The sequence below is a fragment of the Garra rufa genome, chromosome 2, assembly GCF_049309525.1.
Source record: "Garra rufa chromosome 2, GarRuf1.0, whole genome shotgun sequence".
NCBI classification, from domain to species: Eukaryota; Metazoa; Chordata; class Actinopteri; order Cypriniformes; family Cyprinidae; genus Garra; species Garra rufa.
Genome location: NC_133362.1, coordinates 44,492,065 through 44,511,249, shown reverse-complemented (window position 1 = coordinate 44,511,249; position 19,185 = coordinate 44,492,065). Strand labels below are relative to the sequence as shown.

At 34.1% G+C, this 19,185-nt stretch overlaps 1 protein-coding gene across 1 annotated transcript in view; it reads left to right on the top strand.

The window, feature by feature from the left end:
- The window catches only part of xpo5 (exportin 5), a 117,386-nt gene that overhangs the window by 16,572 nt on the left and 81,629 nt on the right, over positions 1–19,185 (top strand). The window contains exons 7-14 of the mRNA XM_073835223.1: positions 10,886–11,071; positions 13,818–13,894; positions 15,958–15,987; positions 16,086–16,179; positions 16,278–16,361; positions 16,469–16,594; positions 16,677–16,767; positions 18,807–18,935. Coding sequence (XP_073691324.1) covers positions 10,886–11,071; positions 13,818–13,894; positions 15,958–15,987; positions 16,086–16,179; positions 16,278–16,361; positions 16,469–16,594; positions 16,677–16,767; positions 18,807–18,935 — 817 coding nt within the window. The remainder of the gene's footprint in view (positions 1–10,885; positions 11,072–13,817; positions 13,895–15,957; positions 15,988–16,085; positions 16,180–16,277; positions 16,362–16,468; positions 16,595–16,676; positions 16,768–18,806; positions 18,936–19,185) is intronic.

Below are 19,185 nucleotides of genomic sequence, written 5' to 3'. Positions count from 1 at the left end.
TACTATGTTATTTCATTGTGAAATGTTTTGTTATGCACTTCTTGTGCACTGAATACATTTAGAATGTATGTATGTAGCTTGTTTGAAAAAGCAAAAACAGTTGTCAAAATCGCAAATAAAATCGCAATATTCGTTCAAAAAATCGCAATATGATTATTTTGTCCATATTGCACAGCCCTAGTTGGAAACCTGTTAAATGTTCAGTTAGTTCAGATAATTTTACATGAACTGTAAACTTGTGATTTTTTTGGTCACGATACTTGTCTTGCTTAGCAAGAGTTTCCCTGTTGTTCAGATCGGGCTGATTAATAATGCATCACTATAAACATTTGTCAAATGTTGTTTTATTATATTATTTCTGCAGATGAAAAAAAGAAAGAAAAAAAATGTGCTCCGAAATTCACGGAAAGGCAACAGAAATGGCAGAAATTAAGCAGCATCCTGCTTGTTTTCTTTATTTTGCAAAAGCTTTACAGTTTTTAATTATTTTGCTTGTGTGTATGACCATAGATTACGGAGTAACCGTTTCCTCTCTTAGAAGGGGAAAAAAAAGGGGTGATCTCGCCAGCGTCTTAAGTGCACACGTTTTGCTAACTTGACATCGCAACCTGTTTCTTTATCACAATAAAATACAGTTAAAGTTACACTCATTGTAAAAAAAAAAAAAAAGTTACACTCATTGTGCTGTTAACTTATATTTTATAATGTTTATAATTTTTAGTAAACATTTTGCTTTATTCTTAGCCTATATTATTTCTGAATGCATTAATAAAATGCAACGTAAAGCCTACGTGATTTATACACACATTTTAACCATGCGGTAAATATTTTAAATATCTTGAAAAAAAAAAAAACTTTCATTTTATTGACAGTTTTTCCGTTCGTTTAATACATTTGGCCAAAATCTTGTTAAATGTATACTAGTGTGGTCTACATTTAGCTATAATAAAAAAGTCTGAATGATGAAAAATGATTTTTTTATCATGTATAAATATGCTTATCGCTTCTCTCCTGGGCATTCCAGTCTATTTTTTAAAAGCATCTTACTTTTAAATGCATCCAATTCTAAACCCCCCTGTAGCCAAGCCTGCTCTTCTCACCTGTATTCATAGGGTGGAGGAGGTGGAAGGTGGCCAGTTTACAATGCACACAACTGACCCCCTCTCATTAACAATTGTGAGGTTAGTTCTTGCAATTTCAAGGGTTGTGAAACCTAAGTCATAGGGGATTGGAGGCCCCAAACATTGTCTTTAGCTTTATTCGGACTGTAATTGTTTCTCATAGAAACATCATTTTATTTACTATTTACAGGGAGTAGTGTGTGATTTTTATTGCCGTCCGTATAAAGAAAATGTTGGTGTTTTTCTCACCACCCGTGTAAAAATCCCCGGCCAAATTATCTACCGTATTTTTTGACAAACACTAAGGTCATGTGATAATTTAATTGCCGTCTGAATCCACATCTCTGAATTTTGAATATTTTTTCTCTTGTGAACTCAATGTTTAAATCTTTAACCACTGCTAAACTGTAACTGCTGCTCTTCGCTTTAATTTGCATATTTATTACTGAAATGCTGGAAAATATTTACAAGAACAATATTTCGTAACTACTCCACCACAGCGAGTGGGCGGAAAGAAAGAAGAAAAGCACGTAAACATTGGAAATGGGTATTTATTATGGCAGCAGCAGGTATGCTATAGATGTTTAAAATGTGTATTATATACAGTTATAGGCCTATACAAAACTGTATCACGTGTAATTATATACAACTATAGCATGTCTATTTTCCTATTTTGAAACAGGAGATTTAAATAATCAAATAATAAATAAGATTATATATTGCAAAATATGTAGAATGTATTCTTATTATTCCAAGCATAAGTATGTTTTAATTACAAAAATTAAGTAACTGATTTCAGACCCCTTTTGGGTGCGAGTAAGTATTAGATTTTCTCGGTGCAGTTTTTATCACACATGCACAGATTTGCTCTTCATTATGGTGTCATTGTTTGCTTGTCTAAAACTTTGCTTGCAAGTTGAAAAGAAAAGTGACCAAACTATTGGGTCTTTTATTCTTTCGCTAAGCGGTATTGTCCACTGCAATACAGCTCCGGTTGTTTTTAATTTACCAATGGTAGCTCAAAGGTGATTTGGAGCCAAAACTGACTCCCACAGAAGGTTCGCTTTGGTGAGCTGTTTTGAATATTTGATCATTTTGTTCAAAATGATGTCATATTAGTTTGTTCTTCAATTTCGTTTGAAGTATATCAGGGCCTTGAGTGTCATTGTTCTAAAACAGGGTTTTAATTCTGACATGATAAATTTGCCTTGGACAAGCACGCCGGTGCATTCACTTGGATTATTTTCTTAAAATAGTATAAGAACATTTAATACGAACTTTAAATGTGGAATTGAAATATAAATATGCATCAATAACCACTTTTGCATCATTTGTTGTTTTTAATTTACTTTTAGTAAGACTAATTAAATCAGCTGACTTGACTCACTATATATAGTAGCCTATAGGGATGCAACAATACAGTTAGTCCACGGTTCAATACGTACCTCGGTTTTTAACCACGGTTTTCGGTTCGGTTTTGATATATTGCCACTTCAGTGTGGTTTTTTTTTTGGAACAAATAAACAAAATACTCCTGTAAACCTCTGCACATTAGATAAAGTGTGGTTTAGTTTGTGTCTGCTTAATTTCTTTTGAGAGGTATAATTTTTTAGATTTTTACGCAAAATAGAATGGGTTTCGTTCATACTGGATGCCAGAGGGCGCCCTTGTGCAAAAAACACCCACACATATGCATAAAAAAAAACACCCACACATATGCATCAAAGAGTAGCGCTAATAACGTTCCATTCCAGCTTCTCTAATATGGATAAAAGCATCGCTATTGCTGTAACTTATTAAAAACAAGATATAACGGTAAACATTTTGAATGATGAAATCTAAGGACAATAAGCACTCGTCTGCAATAATATATGGTTTATCTGTGTTCTTCAAGCCATCTCGGGTATTTTCATAAGCCATTGCTAATCGACATACATTGAATATGAGTATAGAATTTATCGTCTGCCTCATTCTGTGATGAGAATCCACATCAGATCACAACATAAGGAAGTTATTTCAAACACTCGACTGATGTTGTGAATTAAAAACAAGTTATAATTTTTTTGTGACTTGTTTTTATAACTTTTGTTGGACAACAGGTTTAGAAAGGCTTATCATTGCATGTCATTAGAATGGAAGATGCTCTGCGTGTTGCGTAATTTTTTTTTTTTTTTTCAAATATAAGAGGGGAAGCGTTTTCTCATTTCAGCACATGAAATCGTGGGCAAACATACAGCAAATTCCAAGAGAAATAAAAGGAAGGAAGATATTTAGATGCAAAACCGAAAAAACGCAATTCACAAGCACGTATTGAACCGTGGAGGTCGTACCGAACGGTTCAATATTATATTGAGTATTGTGACATCCCTAGTAGCCTACATATCGACAATGCATGCGGAAAGCACAATAAATTGTGCATTTATAAGTAATGACAACATCAATGTGTTTTCTAAAGTCTTTTTTACTAAATATTTTTTAAACGGATATTCTAATATAAATGTTATGTATTAAGCTATCAGACAATGAAGTCCAGGTTGAGAGCTGTAGTTCCACATAAGTTTGCGAATGTTTGTTTGAACTATGGTTTCGGGGAACACAGAATCATTGAGCTATGTTTGTAACGACAGAATTTTCAACTATAAAGCGCTCTGTACTGTAGCTTGCACTCCAGTGGCATCTGCCGATGCTAAGCAACATGACCTGCTCTCCATAAAGATCTGAAACTTTCAGCAAAAGGATAAATGGGTTTTTCAGCACTAAAAATCGCTTGCAGTAGCTCTGATACTAAATGTATTTAAAAAGGGCTATCCCTGTACCGCTATGATCAACTGTTCCTCCATCTAGGCTGAGCTTTCAATGTTGTTACAGGAAAGGATGAAGCTGCTTGGTTTGTTCTTGTCACATGACTTGCGATGCGCTTGCGGAATTCTGAAAAGTTGAGATGTTTATATACTTTTTCCTGAGTAAACCATAAGCACCACCATTACGAATTGTAACATCAGATTGGATGCTCTTCTGTTCCGCTCTCCATAGGAATCTATTCAAATAGCCCCCATTAGGGCTGCACGATATATCGAAAAATTATCGCTATCGCGATAACAGTATACGCGATATTGGTATCGCAGAGAGTTGCGATAAATGACATTTAATTGGTTTCATTTCTTTACAAAACTTTTCACAGACTGCTGTGAGCTGATGCAGTGACAGGTTCGCTGTTCTCTCCAACATTACAACCATTTAAACTTAATATTTATAATATTACCTTTAATGAAGATGTGAGATATTAGCCGTCAATCACTCCCTGTCACGGACACTGCGCTCCGCTCAACTAGAAACCGGCCGTTTTTTTTTGTTTTTTTTTTTTTTTCTCAACCAAAATCTGTTCCGGATCTGCACAAACTGCATTGCAATTAGGGGTGTGTGATATGACGATTTTTTTTTTATTGTGGACAGTTATAAGGTCTCCACAATCTGCTTTTGAAGAAATATGCTGTATTTCGTCTTACAGCGCGCACATTCTGTTTATTCTGGCGCCTCAGTCTCAATATAGGCTACTGTACAACGCTGCATACATTCACATCAGATGATAACTCAGCGGCAGAGTTGCACTCACGCAGGGGTGCAATTTCCACGGGGGACACGCTTTTCAAAATCCCGTTTGTTGTCCTCCCACTTTCAAATGGTTTTGTCTAGGGCTGGGCGATTAATCGAAAAATAATCGAAATCGACATTCAGAACCTATAATCGTTAAAATTTTTCCAGGAAGATTATTTCAATTACTTTCCCTTTAAAAAACACAAGCGCTCCGTTCCGTTATTCCGCCGACATGTCGATGGAGAGCTTAAACAGTATTTATACAGTAAAAAGTATTTACAGGATATACAAGGGTAATTTTATTTAGAAGAGATACTGCTTATTTTCTACTTTTAATATGAAAAACATTGAAAATTATTTATTTTGTTTCCAATAGTACAAGTTATTTATTTTCACTAATTTAAGAAAAATGTGACTTTTCGTTTTAAGTAATGCTTGCTTTAATTTCAGTTGTTCAACACTGATGTTCAATTAATAATCATAGATCGTAGATAGTGTGTTTCCTTCAATTATTTTAAAATCAAGTAATGCACCCTTCATCCAAAAATCTCTCGCTTGTAATATGTGAACATATTTACTGTAGAAAACTTGTCAGTGAACTATGAGGGCAAAAAAATAAATATTATATAAATATAATTAAATATAATTTTATTAATAAATAAAATAATCGTTCATTAATCGTAATCGGGTTAAAATGTTCAATTAATCGAGATTTTGATTCTAAGCCAAATTGCCCAGCCCTAGTTTTGTCTCTTAATCTCTTGTATTGTAGAATGGACGCTCAGCACTACTTAGAGTTTCGCGCGGTTGTTAAAACGAAACTGAAAGTAAAACACGCACGCGCATTCAAATACAATTTTAATACCCCGCGTTTAGAGAGCGACTCCACAATGCGTGCAAATTAGGCTACATAAAATATCTAGGCTGTTATTAATATGTGGGCTATATTAAGATTTGTAGCTGTCTATAACTCTGTATCATGCTTGAAAAAATCGGTCTCTATTTGCACTTTGAATATTGAAAGAGTAGCCTACTTTGATGATGGATGCATTTATTGTCTGCACGACTAAGAAAGAACCGTGTCCTTTATTTTTTGTTATTTATACTGTAGATTCTTTAAAAATGCAGAGGTTGTCTCTAATTTAAATGGCTGCCTATAATAGAGAAAATAAACTTCTTGTTCATGTACTCATGCTTTCATTCGTTCTTGTCCCTTGCTTAGGCAGTAAAATAAATATATTTTAAAAAGGCTTTCAGAATCAGCCCATTTTCTTGTAAAACATCGGCAATCAGAATCAGCCATGAAGAATCAAGACTGGTGCATTACTAAAAATATATTGGGTGCTCTTTAGAGGTCGACCGATATTGGTTTTTACCGATACCGATAGCTAGGTTGGACCACACTGGCCGATACCGATGAATTAACCGATAGTTTTTGAAAATGGATACTGAACGGCAACTAAAATAGTAATCTACTATTAAAAAAAATATACTAAACCATACTTTGTAAATAAATACAAATATTAATATTAATTATATATTGATCATTAAAGTTATTTCATAGTTCATTAATGTTAACAAAATAAACTTCAAAATTTAACAATATTACAGAAAATGTTGACATTAACAGACTCTAACAAGGAACAACACTTCTATTCTACAGCTTTCATCAATCTTAGTTGATGTTACAAATGGGCTCATTGTAAAGGGGTGTGAATCTTTACATTTTTAACAATATGAGACCCTGGACCACAAAACCAGTCATAAGGTTAAATTTGACAAAACTGAGATTTATACATCATATGAAAGCTCAATAAATAAGCTTTCTATTGATGTATGGTTTGTTAGGATAGGACAATATTTGACTGAGATACATCTATTTGAAATCAGAAATGAGGATGCAAAAAAATCAAAAAGACTGAGAAAATCACCTTTAAAGTTGTCCAAATTAGGTTCTTAACAATGCATATTACAAATCAAAAATTACATTTTGATATGTTTACAGTAGGAATTTTACAAAAAATCTTCATGGAACGTGAACTTTACTTAATTTCTTAATGATTTTTGGCATAAAAGAAAAATCTAAAATTTTGACCCATGCAATGTATTTTTGGCTATTGCTACAAATATACCCCAGCGACTTAAGACTGGTTTTGTGGTCCAGGGTCACATATGTAAAATTGCAGGTTTTATGCCTTTTTGTTTATATTTGGAATCTCTTTAGGCCCTCAGCCATCTTAAATTAAGATTCAATTTAATTAAAATTTTCAATATCAACTAAATATAACCATGCGTCACATTCTCAGTTTTCAATATTACTGCACATGGCTAAATTTTCATTTACATTTTATATCTAATTGATTTTCCCTTTATATAAGCAGGCTTCTTTTTTAAACAATTACTTATTCAAAATAAGTGTTCTTTTTTCTTTATCATTTGATTATTACTGATGAGATCGTAGACAGTAGCTTCTTTAACAGGCTGCATTAAAACGAATGCACAGATCTACTTCGATATATCAAATGTTTTGTCCTGCTCTAAAAACATAACTGACTGTAGGCTACTGTACATAAGTTTCGTATAAAAGTATTCGAAAATGCAAGTGCATTTAACCGCATCCACAATCGAGCTTTTTAGGACGAACAAACCCAAAGCACAAGTGAAAGTCTGTCAGTGCGCGAGTTTTGTGCATCTAATAGTACTGCATTACAAACGGCTGAAATGAAGGCATATGTAAAGTAAAGAACTGCGGTTGAAAGTTCACACTGTCAAACAATGCACATGTAGCTCACAGTGCAAATCCTGTGCAATGAAGCTCGCCGCGTCTCCAGCGCGCACACGTGCCATTTGCGAGGAAAACACACGCTCATTGAAGAGAGGATTGCGATGCATCCGAGAATCCTTTTTTTTAACCCACCCTTAATGAAACCGGACAAAAGTGCAGCGCTGCCTTAACGGATAACTTGCAGGTATCAAACACACACAGGACACGTTGTGTAGTTCAAGCAGAAATCTAAAACAGTTTATTTAATCACCAAACGGGCAAATGTTTACTTCAAGAATGATTAAAAAAAGCGGCAAAGGTTAGAATAAAGAACAGATCAAACAGAAAGAGAAAGTGCGATCTATGTCGTCAATTGCAGCCATTTCAGAAACAATTTCTTTTCTGTTTTACATTTGTTTAAATATTATTTGTTTTGTTTCAGTTTAATATATTAATTACAGAGAAGTTTGTGTAATTTGTAAATGTCATAAAGGACGTAGTATGAATTGGACGGCAATACGCCGGGAGAATTGGAGAGGGTCAGACACAATTTTTGACCACTTCGTACGTTTTTATTTGTGGAAAATCCCTTCTTAAACGAAATTCGTTTTGTATAATTTTTATCTTAATTTTTAATAGATATTTTTGTTGATCAGTTATTAAAATCAAATAAGAACAGGAAAATGGCATTGTAAAATAAAGTGCGTAACTACCATGCTTCCGCTGCCTGATGAAAAGGCTAAAACATAAATTATAGCTCTATATGAAGCATACAGACATTATTAGAGCTACAGAAATAAAAAATATATTTTGCTCAATCTTCCAGCCCAGGATCAAGTCTTTATGAACATTAACAATGATTTGGGACAGATCTGTAATCTGTAAAACTATGGCGCTGCTGTGACTCGACTGATCAAACACAGTTTGCTTTCTCACGTCACGTCTTTAAATCTGCAACTTTGCTGCCTAAGAATATGACCAGCTGGATATAAATCAATACAAATATATGGTAACAATCCTGACATTAAACATTGGTCTGGGGCTCTGTGCTCTCTATGCTCTATACTCTATGACAGCGGAGCTGAGCGTGAGCCGCTTCAGCAAAGAATGCAACCCGGAAAAACTATCTGCAAGGGTTTTTGCCGATAACCGATAGGTCGGCCAATCAACTATCGGTGCCGATTAATCGGCAAAACCGATACATCGGTCGACCTCTAGTGCTCTTCATGTTTTTTTTTTTTTTTTGATGCTCCTAACATTGTTTAATAGTAAACTTTTTGTTTAATAGTATTTTTTTATTATTTAATTTATTAATATTTATTAATATTTTATTTAAAAAACAAACAAACAAACAAACAGGCAAGGAAATATTTTGTTTAAAAGATGCTCTTGAGTGTATGTTACTTGTAAATAAAAAAGTAATGTTTGAAAACAATTCATTTTGTGTTTGCAGGTCTATGGTAACAGCAAACCAGAAATCACAATATCTGCTGAGGTTTTAAGTCATTCATAGTGTTTTAAAGTCTAAGTGTTTGCAACTTACTTGACATAGTTTTTTTTTTTTTAGCCTGAATTAGATTTAATTTGAATGACAGACAAATATCTATTACCTGTTTATTTTAGTATGATCATTACATATATAAATGATTTTAAAACATAGATTAATAATATAATAATAATAATAATAATAATTAAAAAAAGGCATTTCTCGGGAAATGTTATATCGCAAGAAATATCGTTATCGCAATATTCAACAACAATATCGCATGTTTTCCCAATATCGTGCAGCCCTAGCCCCCATCTATTGTTAATGTAGCTAACGTCGGCAGCTTCGTGTCTACACACTATAAACTTTGAGGAGTAAGGCACTGACAAATGACGTTCATTGTGACATTGCAAAGTGATGGCGCTATAGAGCCATGTGCTTTTAAAAACATTTTAATAAGTTTAACATTACATTAACAGCTGGGAATATACGGTAATTTGCCTAGAAACACTGGAGACCGGAAATGCAAAGCATTCTTCAGGTTAAGCGTGACTTCAGCATTCAGGAAAAATGTCTATATCTCGATGCAGACAAAAAACTTCCATGTCACTTTCGTTATGAGCACGCATACCGTGCATCTACATTTGAAATAACAGCAATTTGAGCAAGCAAAAGACGCAACAAGTGAATGTCCCCTAATAATGCTTTTGGGAAACGCACCCCTGGCCGTGATGTTTAACTTGAGAATGTTGTTCCTTGTGCCTCCTGGTAGATATTGTATGAAGCACAACATTTTTTTGAAAGAATCTGAAAACCCGTGTGAAAAAACACGGGTTTTTAATGGCCACATCTGTAGGTATCCTAATGATACTGAAAACATTAAGTTGCCAGGCATGACTGAATATGTTGTTGTCCAATTCAAATGGGGACAACATTATTTTTGTAGACAATTAAAGGACTAATATTTGAAAAAAGACATGGCCATTGTATCACTTGTTCATATACATAAGCTGTTGGTTTTTGGACCCAGATAATCATCTTTTGGTTATATTAAATGGTATCCTTTTTTTTTTTTTTTTGCAATAGAGATTGTTTTAAAATAGCATCACAGCTTCACACATTAAACCAGAAAGTAACAGATTCAATGATGCAAACTTTAAAGTTTAGGTAGCTGAAGCTAGTTCTTCTATATATTTACTTTTTGTATATATAATCTAGCCCAGGGTTCCTCAAATCTTACCCTGGAGGTCCAATACGCTGCAGAGTTTAGCTCCAACCCTGATCAAACTCACCTACCTGTGATTCTCTAATGATCCTGAAGACCTTTGATTAGCATTCTCAGGTGTGTTTGATTAGGGTTAGAGCTAAACTCTGCAGCACATTGGACCTCCAGGGTAAGATTTGAGGATCCCTGATCTAGCCATAAAACTAAATGAGAGCATTGTTGCTTTATCGTCCACAGTTTTGTTTTTGAACACCTTTTGCCCTGTTACCTTTTTTTTTTTTTTTTTTTTTTTTTCTCCTGAGAGAGAACTCAACATCACAAATAATCCTAGTGTGTTAATGTAATAGCCTTTACCTTGCCAAATCTAGCCCCAGTTTTAACTGGCTGATTAATTAAGCAACCATTTCTATCTGTCAACAAACCTTCTTTTTCTTTAAAAAATACAGTAACGGGGGGAAAAAAATGATCCCCTGCTGATTTTGTACATTTGCCCATTGACAAAGAAATTATCAGTCTGATTGTATGAATGACTGAATGACATTTGGACTATTGACACTATTGTCCTATTTAATAAAGTTGCTTTGACACAATCCGTATTGTTAAAAGCACTCTATAAATAAAGGCTGTATACATTTTCTTACTCTGCTCTGCTTAATCTTATTTGCCAGATTAAATTACCTTTTTTTCCCCTCTAGGCAAAAGCTCACTGGCGAGTTGGTGTGGCCACTCTCAATACTCTCGCTGGCTACATTGATTGGGTTGCTCTGGTCCACATCACCAATGATAACTGCCGTCTTTTGGAGATCTTCTGCCTGTTGCTGAGTGAACCTGAGCTTCAGTTAGAGGCTGCAGAGTGTCTGCTAATTGCCATTAGTAGGAAAGTGAGTGACTGCTGCATTTACATAAAAAAAACCTCTACCTCTTTTCAGCTGCTTTTCTCAATGTTTCTCAAATTGTATTAATTTGTTTGTTTGTTTATTCTGTCATTGCTGTCATTGGAGTCTAATTTACATATACCTAGGCAATTGTGTCAGATTAAGAGCCAGTTAAACTTAAACTCACTGTGCACACCAGGGGTGTCAAATTCAGTTCCTAGAGGGCCACTGTCCTGCAGAATTTATGCTGTGTTCACACAGTGTCATAGTTACCATAGACTCAAGATGACAACACGTGACTTTTTATTTGGAATTGTTCACGTGCTCAGACTGGGAATTACACATTTCTATATCACCGCTATGAACACCTAAGTGAATCTGCAGTGGTCATGTGGCACAGTGTAGTGGTGAGCGGAGACGGGTATGCTGGGTATTAAGACCCCCCCCCCCCCTCCTCATTGGTTTTTAGGAAACACTCAAAGAGGGAAACACTGTGGCAGGTGCGTACAATTTAAAGAGTTACTCCATCCCAAAGTTAAAATTGTCATTAATCACTTTACTTCCATGTCTTTCCAAACCTTTGGAACACAATGTAAGATATTTTGGATGAAAACCGGGAGGTTTGTAACTGTCACATTGACTGCCAAGTAAATAACACTGTCAAGGCCCAGAAAAGTATGAAAGACATTGTCAAAATAATCCATCTGCAATCAGTGGTTCAACCGTAATTTTAGCTACTAGAATAGTTTTTGTACGCAAACAAAAATACAAAAATAATGACTTTATTCAACAGATCGGGGACATTATTCCAAATGGGGCTACGGTGACGCGGAGGAGACAAATTGTTGAATAAAGTCGTTATTTTTGTTTTCTTTGCGTAGAAAAAGTATTCTCGTAGCTTCATAAAATTATGGTTGGGATTTGTTTCCTTTTTTCCTGATTTTTGTTATTTAAAATTTTATATGCATTTGTAGAATTTTTTTATTTACTATATATATGCATGTTGACAATAACGTATATCAATTCCGTATAACATATATCAGTTACGATGTTTTTTTTATTTATTTATTCCCAAGTCAAGTTAGTTTTGCATCAAATACAATGTAATTTTTGGCAATCGAGATCTAAAAGCAACAGCGCATTTTTCCACTTGGGCGAACGCTTCACGGTAGGGGTGTGTGATATATGACAAAAATTTCATGTCATTATTGTTTTTCAGAAATATTACGATTCACGATTTTATCACAATTCTTCTTTGTAATTACAGTGTTGATGACCCATCCCTTACACCTTTACCTACCCTTATACCTACCCATACCACCAAACTGGTCCCTAACCTTACCTGTATTTCACCTGAAATCAGCAAATGTCTTTTGCAATACAATATGAACACAATAAGTACTTATTTTAGATGTAAGTACATAGTAGTTAAGGCCACCTAATATAAAGTGTGACCCAAATCTGTAAATCTTACAAACATTTACAAATGATGAATAGCCTCAACTTTAGATTTGGTACTGCAAAAACATGAACAAATGAGTAATAAATTATTTGTAAAGATGTGAAAATAGGGTGAATTTCCAACAGTTGGGACACTTTTTGCAATAAAAAATGACTGCTCATAAAGGTACTAATGATTAGTAAATGTTTATAAACATTTACAATTGATGAATAGTTTCCACTTTAGATTGGGTACTGCAAAAACATTAACATGATGATTAATAAATGATGTGCAAATAGTACAAATCTTCACAACAAACAAAGACCAAATATATGACCTTTACCGACTGTGATTATGATTAAATTAATATATTAACATGAATAATTTGTGAAGTGATTAAAATGACTAATTAAGCTATATTTTCACAACATTTGTAAACGTAAAAATGAGCATTAGCTAATATGTGAACTGAAGTTCAATGGCATTTGTAAGCATTCAAAAGTACATTGACAAATAAACTTGTAATCGTTGTATAATTTGTTAAAATCATTTGTAGATTTTTAAAATGCAGTGGAAGTTTAATAACGTTTTATACACATGAACTAATGACTTAAACTAAATAACTGAACTGAACTTTTTTTTTTAAATGCATGATTATATGAATTATTAAATAATGGTCTGTTAATCATTTGGTAATGTAAAGTTTATTAGTTAACATTATCAAGCACATATTTGCGTATTTCTAGATATGTGAACATATGTTTAGTTAAACATTTTATATAATGTTTGTTAATGATTTACTAATGAAATTTATTACAGTGTTACTCAAATTACAAAATTATCTCAAATTACAAAGGATCAACTTATAATCATCAGACAGCCTGGGTATGCGGACCATTCATAGCTAATATGGATAGAATGCCACTGGTACAGTGGTCACATGGTACAAATAGGAGCAAACGGATGAACAAAACGAAGTTTACGAATTTGAATGCTGACGTATACACTGCCCATCAGAGCTGATGTGTTAACCTCTGACTTTTTCATGTATAAGGAAAAAAAAATGACTCGCATTTTTGTGGCACGCAGATGAAAGATCTGTTTATTTAATCAGTAAATAAGCATTACTCCATCATAGTTTTTGTTGTTGCAGTAAAACTTGACAGTATCTACTTGTTCACATTTTTGAAGGCTGATATAAATTGGCTGTGAAAAGCATATAAAGCTTCACTGTAGCTTTTGGAAGAACTTTCCAATGGCGCAAAATGGACAACCAATAAGGAGCAACACTTTTTTTCTGTTCTTCCACAGGGAAAGTTAGAGGATAGGAAGCCATTTATGGTACTCTTTGATGAAGTTGCCATGAACTACATCCTGTCTGCTGCACAGTGAGTAAACGTCTTACTGTAAACCAGGGTTCCTAAATCTGGAAGGGCATTGTCTTGTAGACTTTAGCGCAAACCCACATCAAACTCACTTGAAATTAAAGCTGCATGCTGCATTGAAAGGACCCTCACACCCGGGCTCGCATGGCAAAACATCGAAATTTGTCAGGCCACCACGGACACGCCCTTCAACGAAAACTCAAAATTAAAAATAACCCGCTTCTTGTTGGGTTTTGGATTTTGCTCCAAGAGACTCTTTTGTAAGTATTGGTGTGTTACATTTGTGTACGTGAAATGTAATAGAATACCATTATGCTTCACTAATTTTTGCAAGTTCTGATGCATGTGCAAAGTTTTATGAGTGTTTGAGCATGTGTGCGATTCATTTTGAAGAAGAAGCAGCAGCATAATAATAAATGGAGCAATTCCAATAGGGCCCTAAACTGCAACGTGAAAAAAAAAAATTAAGGTAGAAGGAGAAATATATATAGCCTCCTAGACCCATCATGAGCCTAAGTCCTAAAATTTTTTTCTCACCAAAAACATTTTTTTCCTTTCTCTCAAAAACGTTTTTCCTCTCAGTTGTTATTTCGCTCTTCTATTTTTTTTTTCTATCTCCAATTTAACACGAGTGGGGGAAAAAAAAAAAAAGCTAGCTAACGTGACCTGGAAGGGACATGTTTGGCCATCATGTTTTTTTTCCACTCGTGTTAAATCGGAGAGAGGGAAAAAATATAAAGTGAGAGAAAAAAAATCAGAAGAGCGAGGAAAAAAGAAGTTTTTTTAAGAGAGAAAAACATTTTAAAGGGAAAAAAAAATAGCAGGAAAGCATCTAAGACACTATGTATACTACCTTTATTTTTATCTATTTTTTTTTTTTTTTTTTTTCCCAGTTGAGCAAAAATAAATACATACAACCGTACTTGCATACATGAAGCTTGTGATTGATGTTCGGTTTGTGTGTAAATTAGGGTTACCACTTTTAATACCCAAAAATAAGGGACGCATTCGGGGGGGGGGGGCGGGGTCATCTAAAAAATGCTGCAGTAAAAAGGTTTCATATGAGTTGTGCATATAATATGGGACGTCCTGAATAAGAACTGATCATTGTTTTTTTCTACTTTTTAGGAATGGGGTCTATATACCCCGTTAAAATGTAATAATCTCCCATATCTCAAAAATGCTGCAGTAAAAAGGTTTCATATGAGTTTTGCATATAATATGGGCCGTCCTGAATAAGAACTGATCATTGTTTTGTTTTTTCTACTTATTAGACTCTAAAGTCTAATAATGTCCCATTTCTCAGAAAAGAACCGTCAAGTACACCAATAAATAAAACGGATATTAAAGCAGAAATGCAAATAAATAAGTAAAAATTCACGAGCATTTTGTAGTATTATCTCTCAGTCCTAGGCGTCTAAATGAAAAGCGCTCTGCAAGCGCGTTCTCTCTGTGTTGTTTCTGAAACTACCGTAATCACTGTAATATGCGCGCACACTTAAAATCAATCGCGGCTTGCTTGACCGTGTTTTTCTGAACCGCGGCTGGCTTTACCGCAGTGATTATTTGCATGAGACGCTGCTTTAAAAAAAATGATAAATACGGGACAAAACCCGTCCCGTATTGATTCAAAACGGGACGCGCAGTTTCATTCTCAAATACGGGACGATTCCGTATTTTAAGGGACGGGTGGCAAGTGGCAACCCTAGTGTAAATACATGTTTTTGATCAACTTTTTTCCAGTTGTGATGTCTTTTCTAGCGAGAAATTAGTATTGTAATATTAAAATATTAACTTAGTACCAAACACTCCATATTTTGTTGTAGACCATTAAACTATTAGAACTTTCCTGAATCAGTTTTGGGAGCCTGTGCTGCCTGAAAAGTCATTGCCTGATGCCTAAGCTTTCCGGCACAGCCTTGATTAGCTTTTTTTCAGGTGTGTTTGATTACGGTTGGAACTACACTCTGTGGCCATTCAGAGCCAGATTTGAGGAACCCTGCACTGAATGACTGGATACTGTTTGGATGACTGCAAACTGCTCTTTGCATTTTATTTTAATATAGGTCAGCGGGTGGTGCAGCTCTGTGTAACCAGTGAGTTTACTTTTTCTCTTAAACTGCCAAGCTTGGTTTAGAATAACTTAATTGATTTCTGCTAGTTGTAAACTAAAATTGTCCATTCTACAATTCAGATCATCAGGTGGCATTGTGGAAAGAAGATACACTTTTTTGAAGAGGCTGTGTCAGGTTCTCTGTGCCTTGGGTAGTCAAATCTGCTCTCTAGTGGTGAGGTTAAAGCTTAAGCATCACTGTTATGTAGCAATCTTTTTCATCTTTTTTTCCTTCTCTTGAAAAATACAAAATATTTTTATATTTCTCTTTAGGGTTCAGATATCGATGTACAAGTTCCTGTTAACCTGGATAAATACACGGAAGCTCTTTTTGCCTTCACTACCCATCCTAGCCAGGTTGAGTGGCATTATAGCTACTCAGTGAAACTCACTGGTCAGCCTTACTAAATTTGGTCTGCTATGTATTCCATATTTGTTAATTATTTCTATATTATTTAAAACAGTTTTTGAGGTCGTCCACACAAATGACCTGGGGAAACCTATTCCGACATGAAATTTTATCAAAGGATCCTGTAGTTGGCCAAATGGCGATAAAATATTTAAGAGCGGCAAGGATCAATCTTGTTAAAGTAAGTGTTGTGTATACCAGACACAGAGCAGCCTTGAATAATACTTCATATCACACTTAATTGCTCTGTTTGCTGTTTACAGACTGGATTTCCCTCCAAGAATGATTGTCCAGGTTGTGAATTCTCCAGAGTGGACTTTGATAGTGATGAAGATTTCAGCTGCTCCTTTAATTGTGAGTCATAATTAGTATTTTTCAAATATAATACATCAAATGCACATGTCATATAATCAATTCAGTTCATATCTGTGATTATAAAAGCTGCAGAATAAAAATCCAAGTTTCTATTGATTATGTACCGTGTTGTGATGGTACCACCTGGTTCTGCCTACTCACTGACTGCAGAGGACAGGAGAGAACATACACTTGTAGGAGGATAAATATGCGTTTGAATTAGAAATTAAAAAATACAAAGTCTTTGAACATGACAAGCAAAAGACATTTTTAAACAAACTTTCAAACTAATCCGAGTGTAATTACAAAAAGATAAATGTGCAATGATATATGCCACTTTAAATCTAATTTGTCACTTGGAATCAGGGCTTGACATTAACATTTTTTTGCTCACCAGCCACTGTGGCTAGTGTTTTTCCAAAGTTACTATCCACTCAGCATTTTCACTGGCCACAATTTTGTTTTGGGGAATTTTTTTTATGATTAACGTTATGGCATGCTAAAGTTTACCTGAGCTAGCTTTCACAACTTTTAAATGTAAATGACCACTGTACACATCCAAATCAAGACCACATGAAATGTATAACACTTCAGATCATTATGAAATATCTAGCTGTTTAGCTCTGATAAAGTTGTGTGTAAAGCTCCTATTTTATGAAAACATGCAGTCTATTAGGACATCAAAAGAGTAACACTTTCTATGAAGCCCCAATTAATAATACATTATAATGGTATTTCTAAGGCATTATAATGAATGCATAATACATTTTAAAAAACCTTATCTGTTGTTATATCTCATGAATAATCATAACAACAATTATAATACATTACAATACTTAATCATAATCTTAAAAGTTATAACCTCAAATACTTATTTATAACACACAATGGACGGCATATTAAATCTACTTAATTTATAATGGACCATATCATATTACATTTATTTTTTACATTATATTACATTTTATTTTTTAGGTCCACCTAGTCTATTGACTGTAAGCAACTTTCCAACTACATGTCAACTAACACTCCTTAGAGTATTAGTAGACTTAGGTTAAGGTTAGGCTAGGTAGAAGGTTCACATACTTGCAAAGTTACTTACAATCAGTTTGTCTTTTGGGGAACCATCAAAATACAGTATTAGCATATATTTAGCATCCTACTAATAATAATTACTGCTAGTTGACATGCGGTTGCAGAGTTACTGATAATACAAATGTGTCATATTACAGATTTATCTGATCTGATACCTGATCTTATGGCTCTTTGAGAAATATTATTATTACTATTATTATTACTTATACGTGGTCTTTGTATGCTTTAAGTAAAGTGACATGCGTAACATGGCAAGATATGAGACTTATAATACGTTATAACTGTGAGGAGGTAATCGTATACTTAAAAGCTATAACCACACATCAGTAAAATTATAATACATTAAAACTTCTTATGAATACTAATGAGATGATACAACATACTATAAGGTTTTCTAATAATGCATTATGCATTCATTATAATGCCTTAAGAATACCCTTATAATGTATTATAAATAGGGGCTTCATAGAAAGTGTTACCAAAAGCAAACAAAAAAAAAATGTCTACACTGTGAAATTTATCTTTTATTTACATTATGCACACATCTGCATTTTGTTGTTTATGATGAAAGATTTTGCGAGAATACAGAATTCAGTCAGCGAGTGTGCACACTGAACAAAAGTTCAGCATTTCTAATCTGACTGGCCATTGGCATTCATAAGCTCAAGAGAATTGTGTGTGATTTGGTTATAATTCACAATGCTGTAAAGTGTGGTTACATGCCACTACTGAAGTCTACCCACATTTGTCAGGTCAGCAGGTGTTAATGTCAAGCCCTGTCCTGTAATGATCTGCCATATTGATATACTACTATTATTATTATTATTATTATTATTATTATATATTAATAAATAACAATTAATAATAACTGTTGGCTTTTTATAGTTTTAAAAATAAATAAAACTGCAGTACAATTTGTTTGTTGGTTTTTTCTCCATAAACAGCTTTTAGGGCTCAGCAGGGGGAAGCAGTTCGTCTGGCTTGTAAAATCGTCCCATTTGAGGCATTTCAAACTGCAAAGGAATGGGTGCAGTATCAAATCTGCACACCTATAGATACTGGAAATACAACACGTGAGTACTGTTAGACTTTCTTATGGTAGGCACTCTTTCATGTGCTAAAATTTGGTGCAGTTTTTGGAATTATGCTGCTGTTTTCTCATACTTTATTTATTCTCATTCTATGTTGTAATATTTGATTTATTTTTTTATCTATCTCATTCTAGCTCTCTCTCTCTCTCTCTCTCTCTATCTCTCTATCTATATATATATATATATATATATATATATATATATATATAATATATATAATATATATATATAT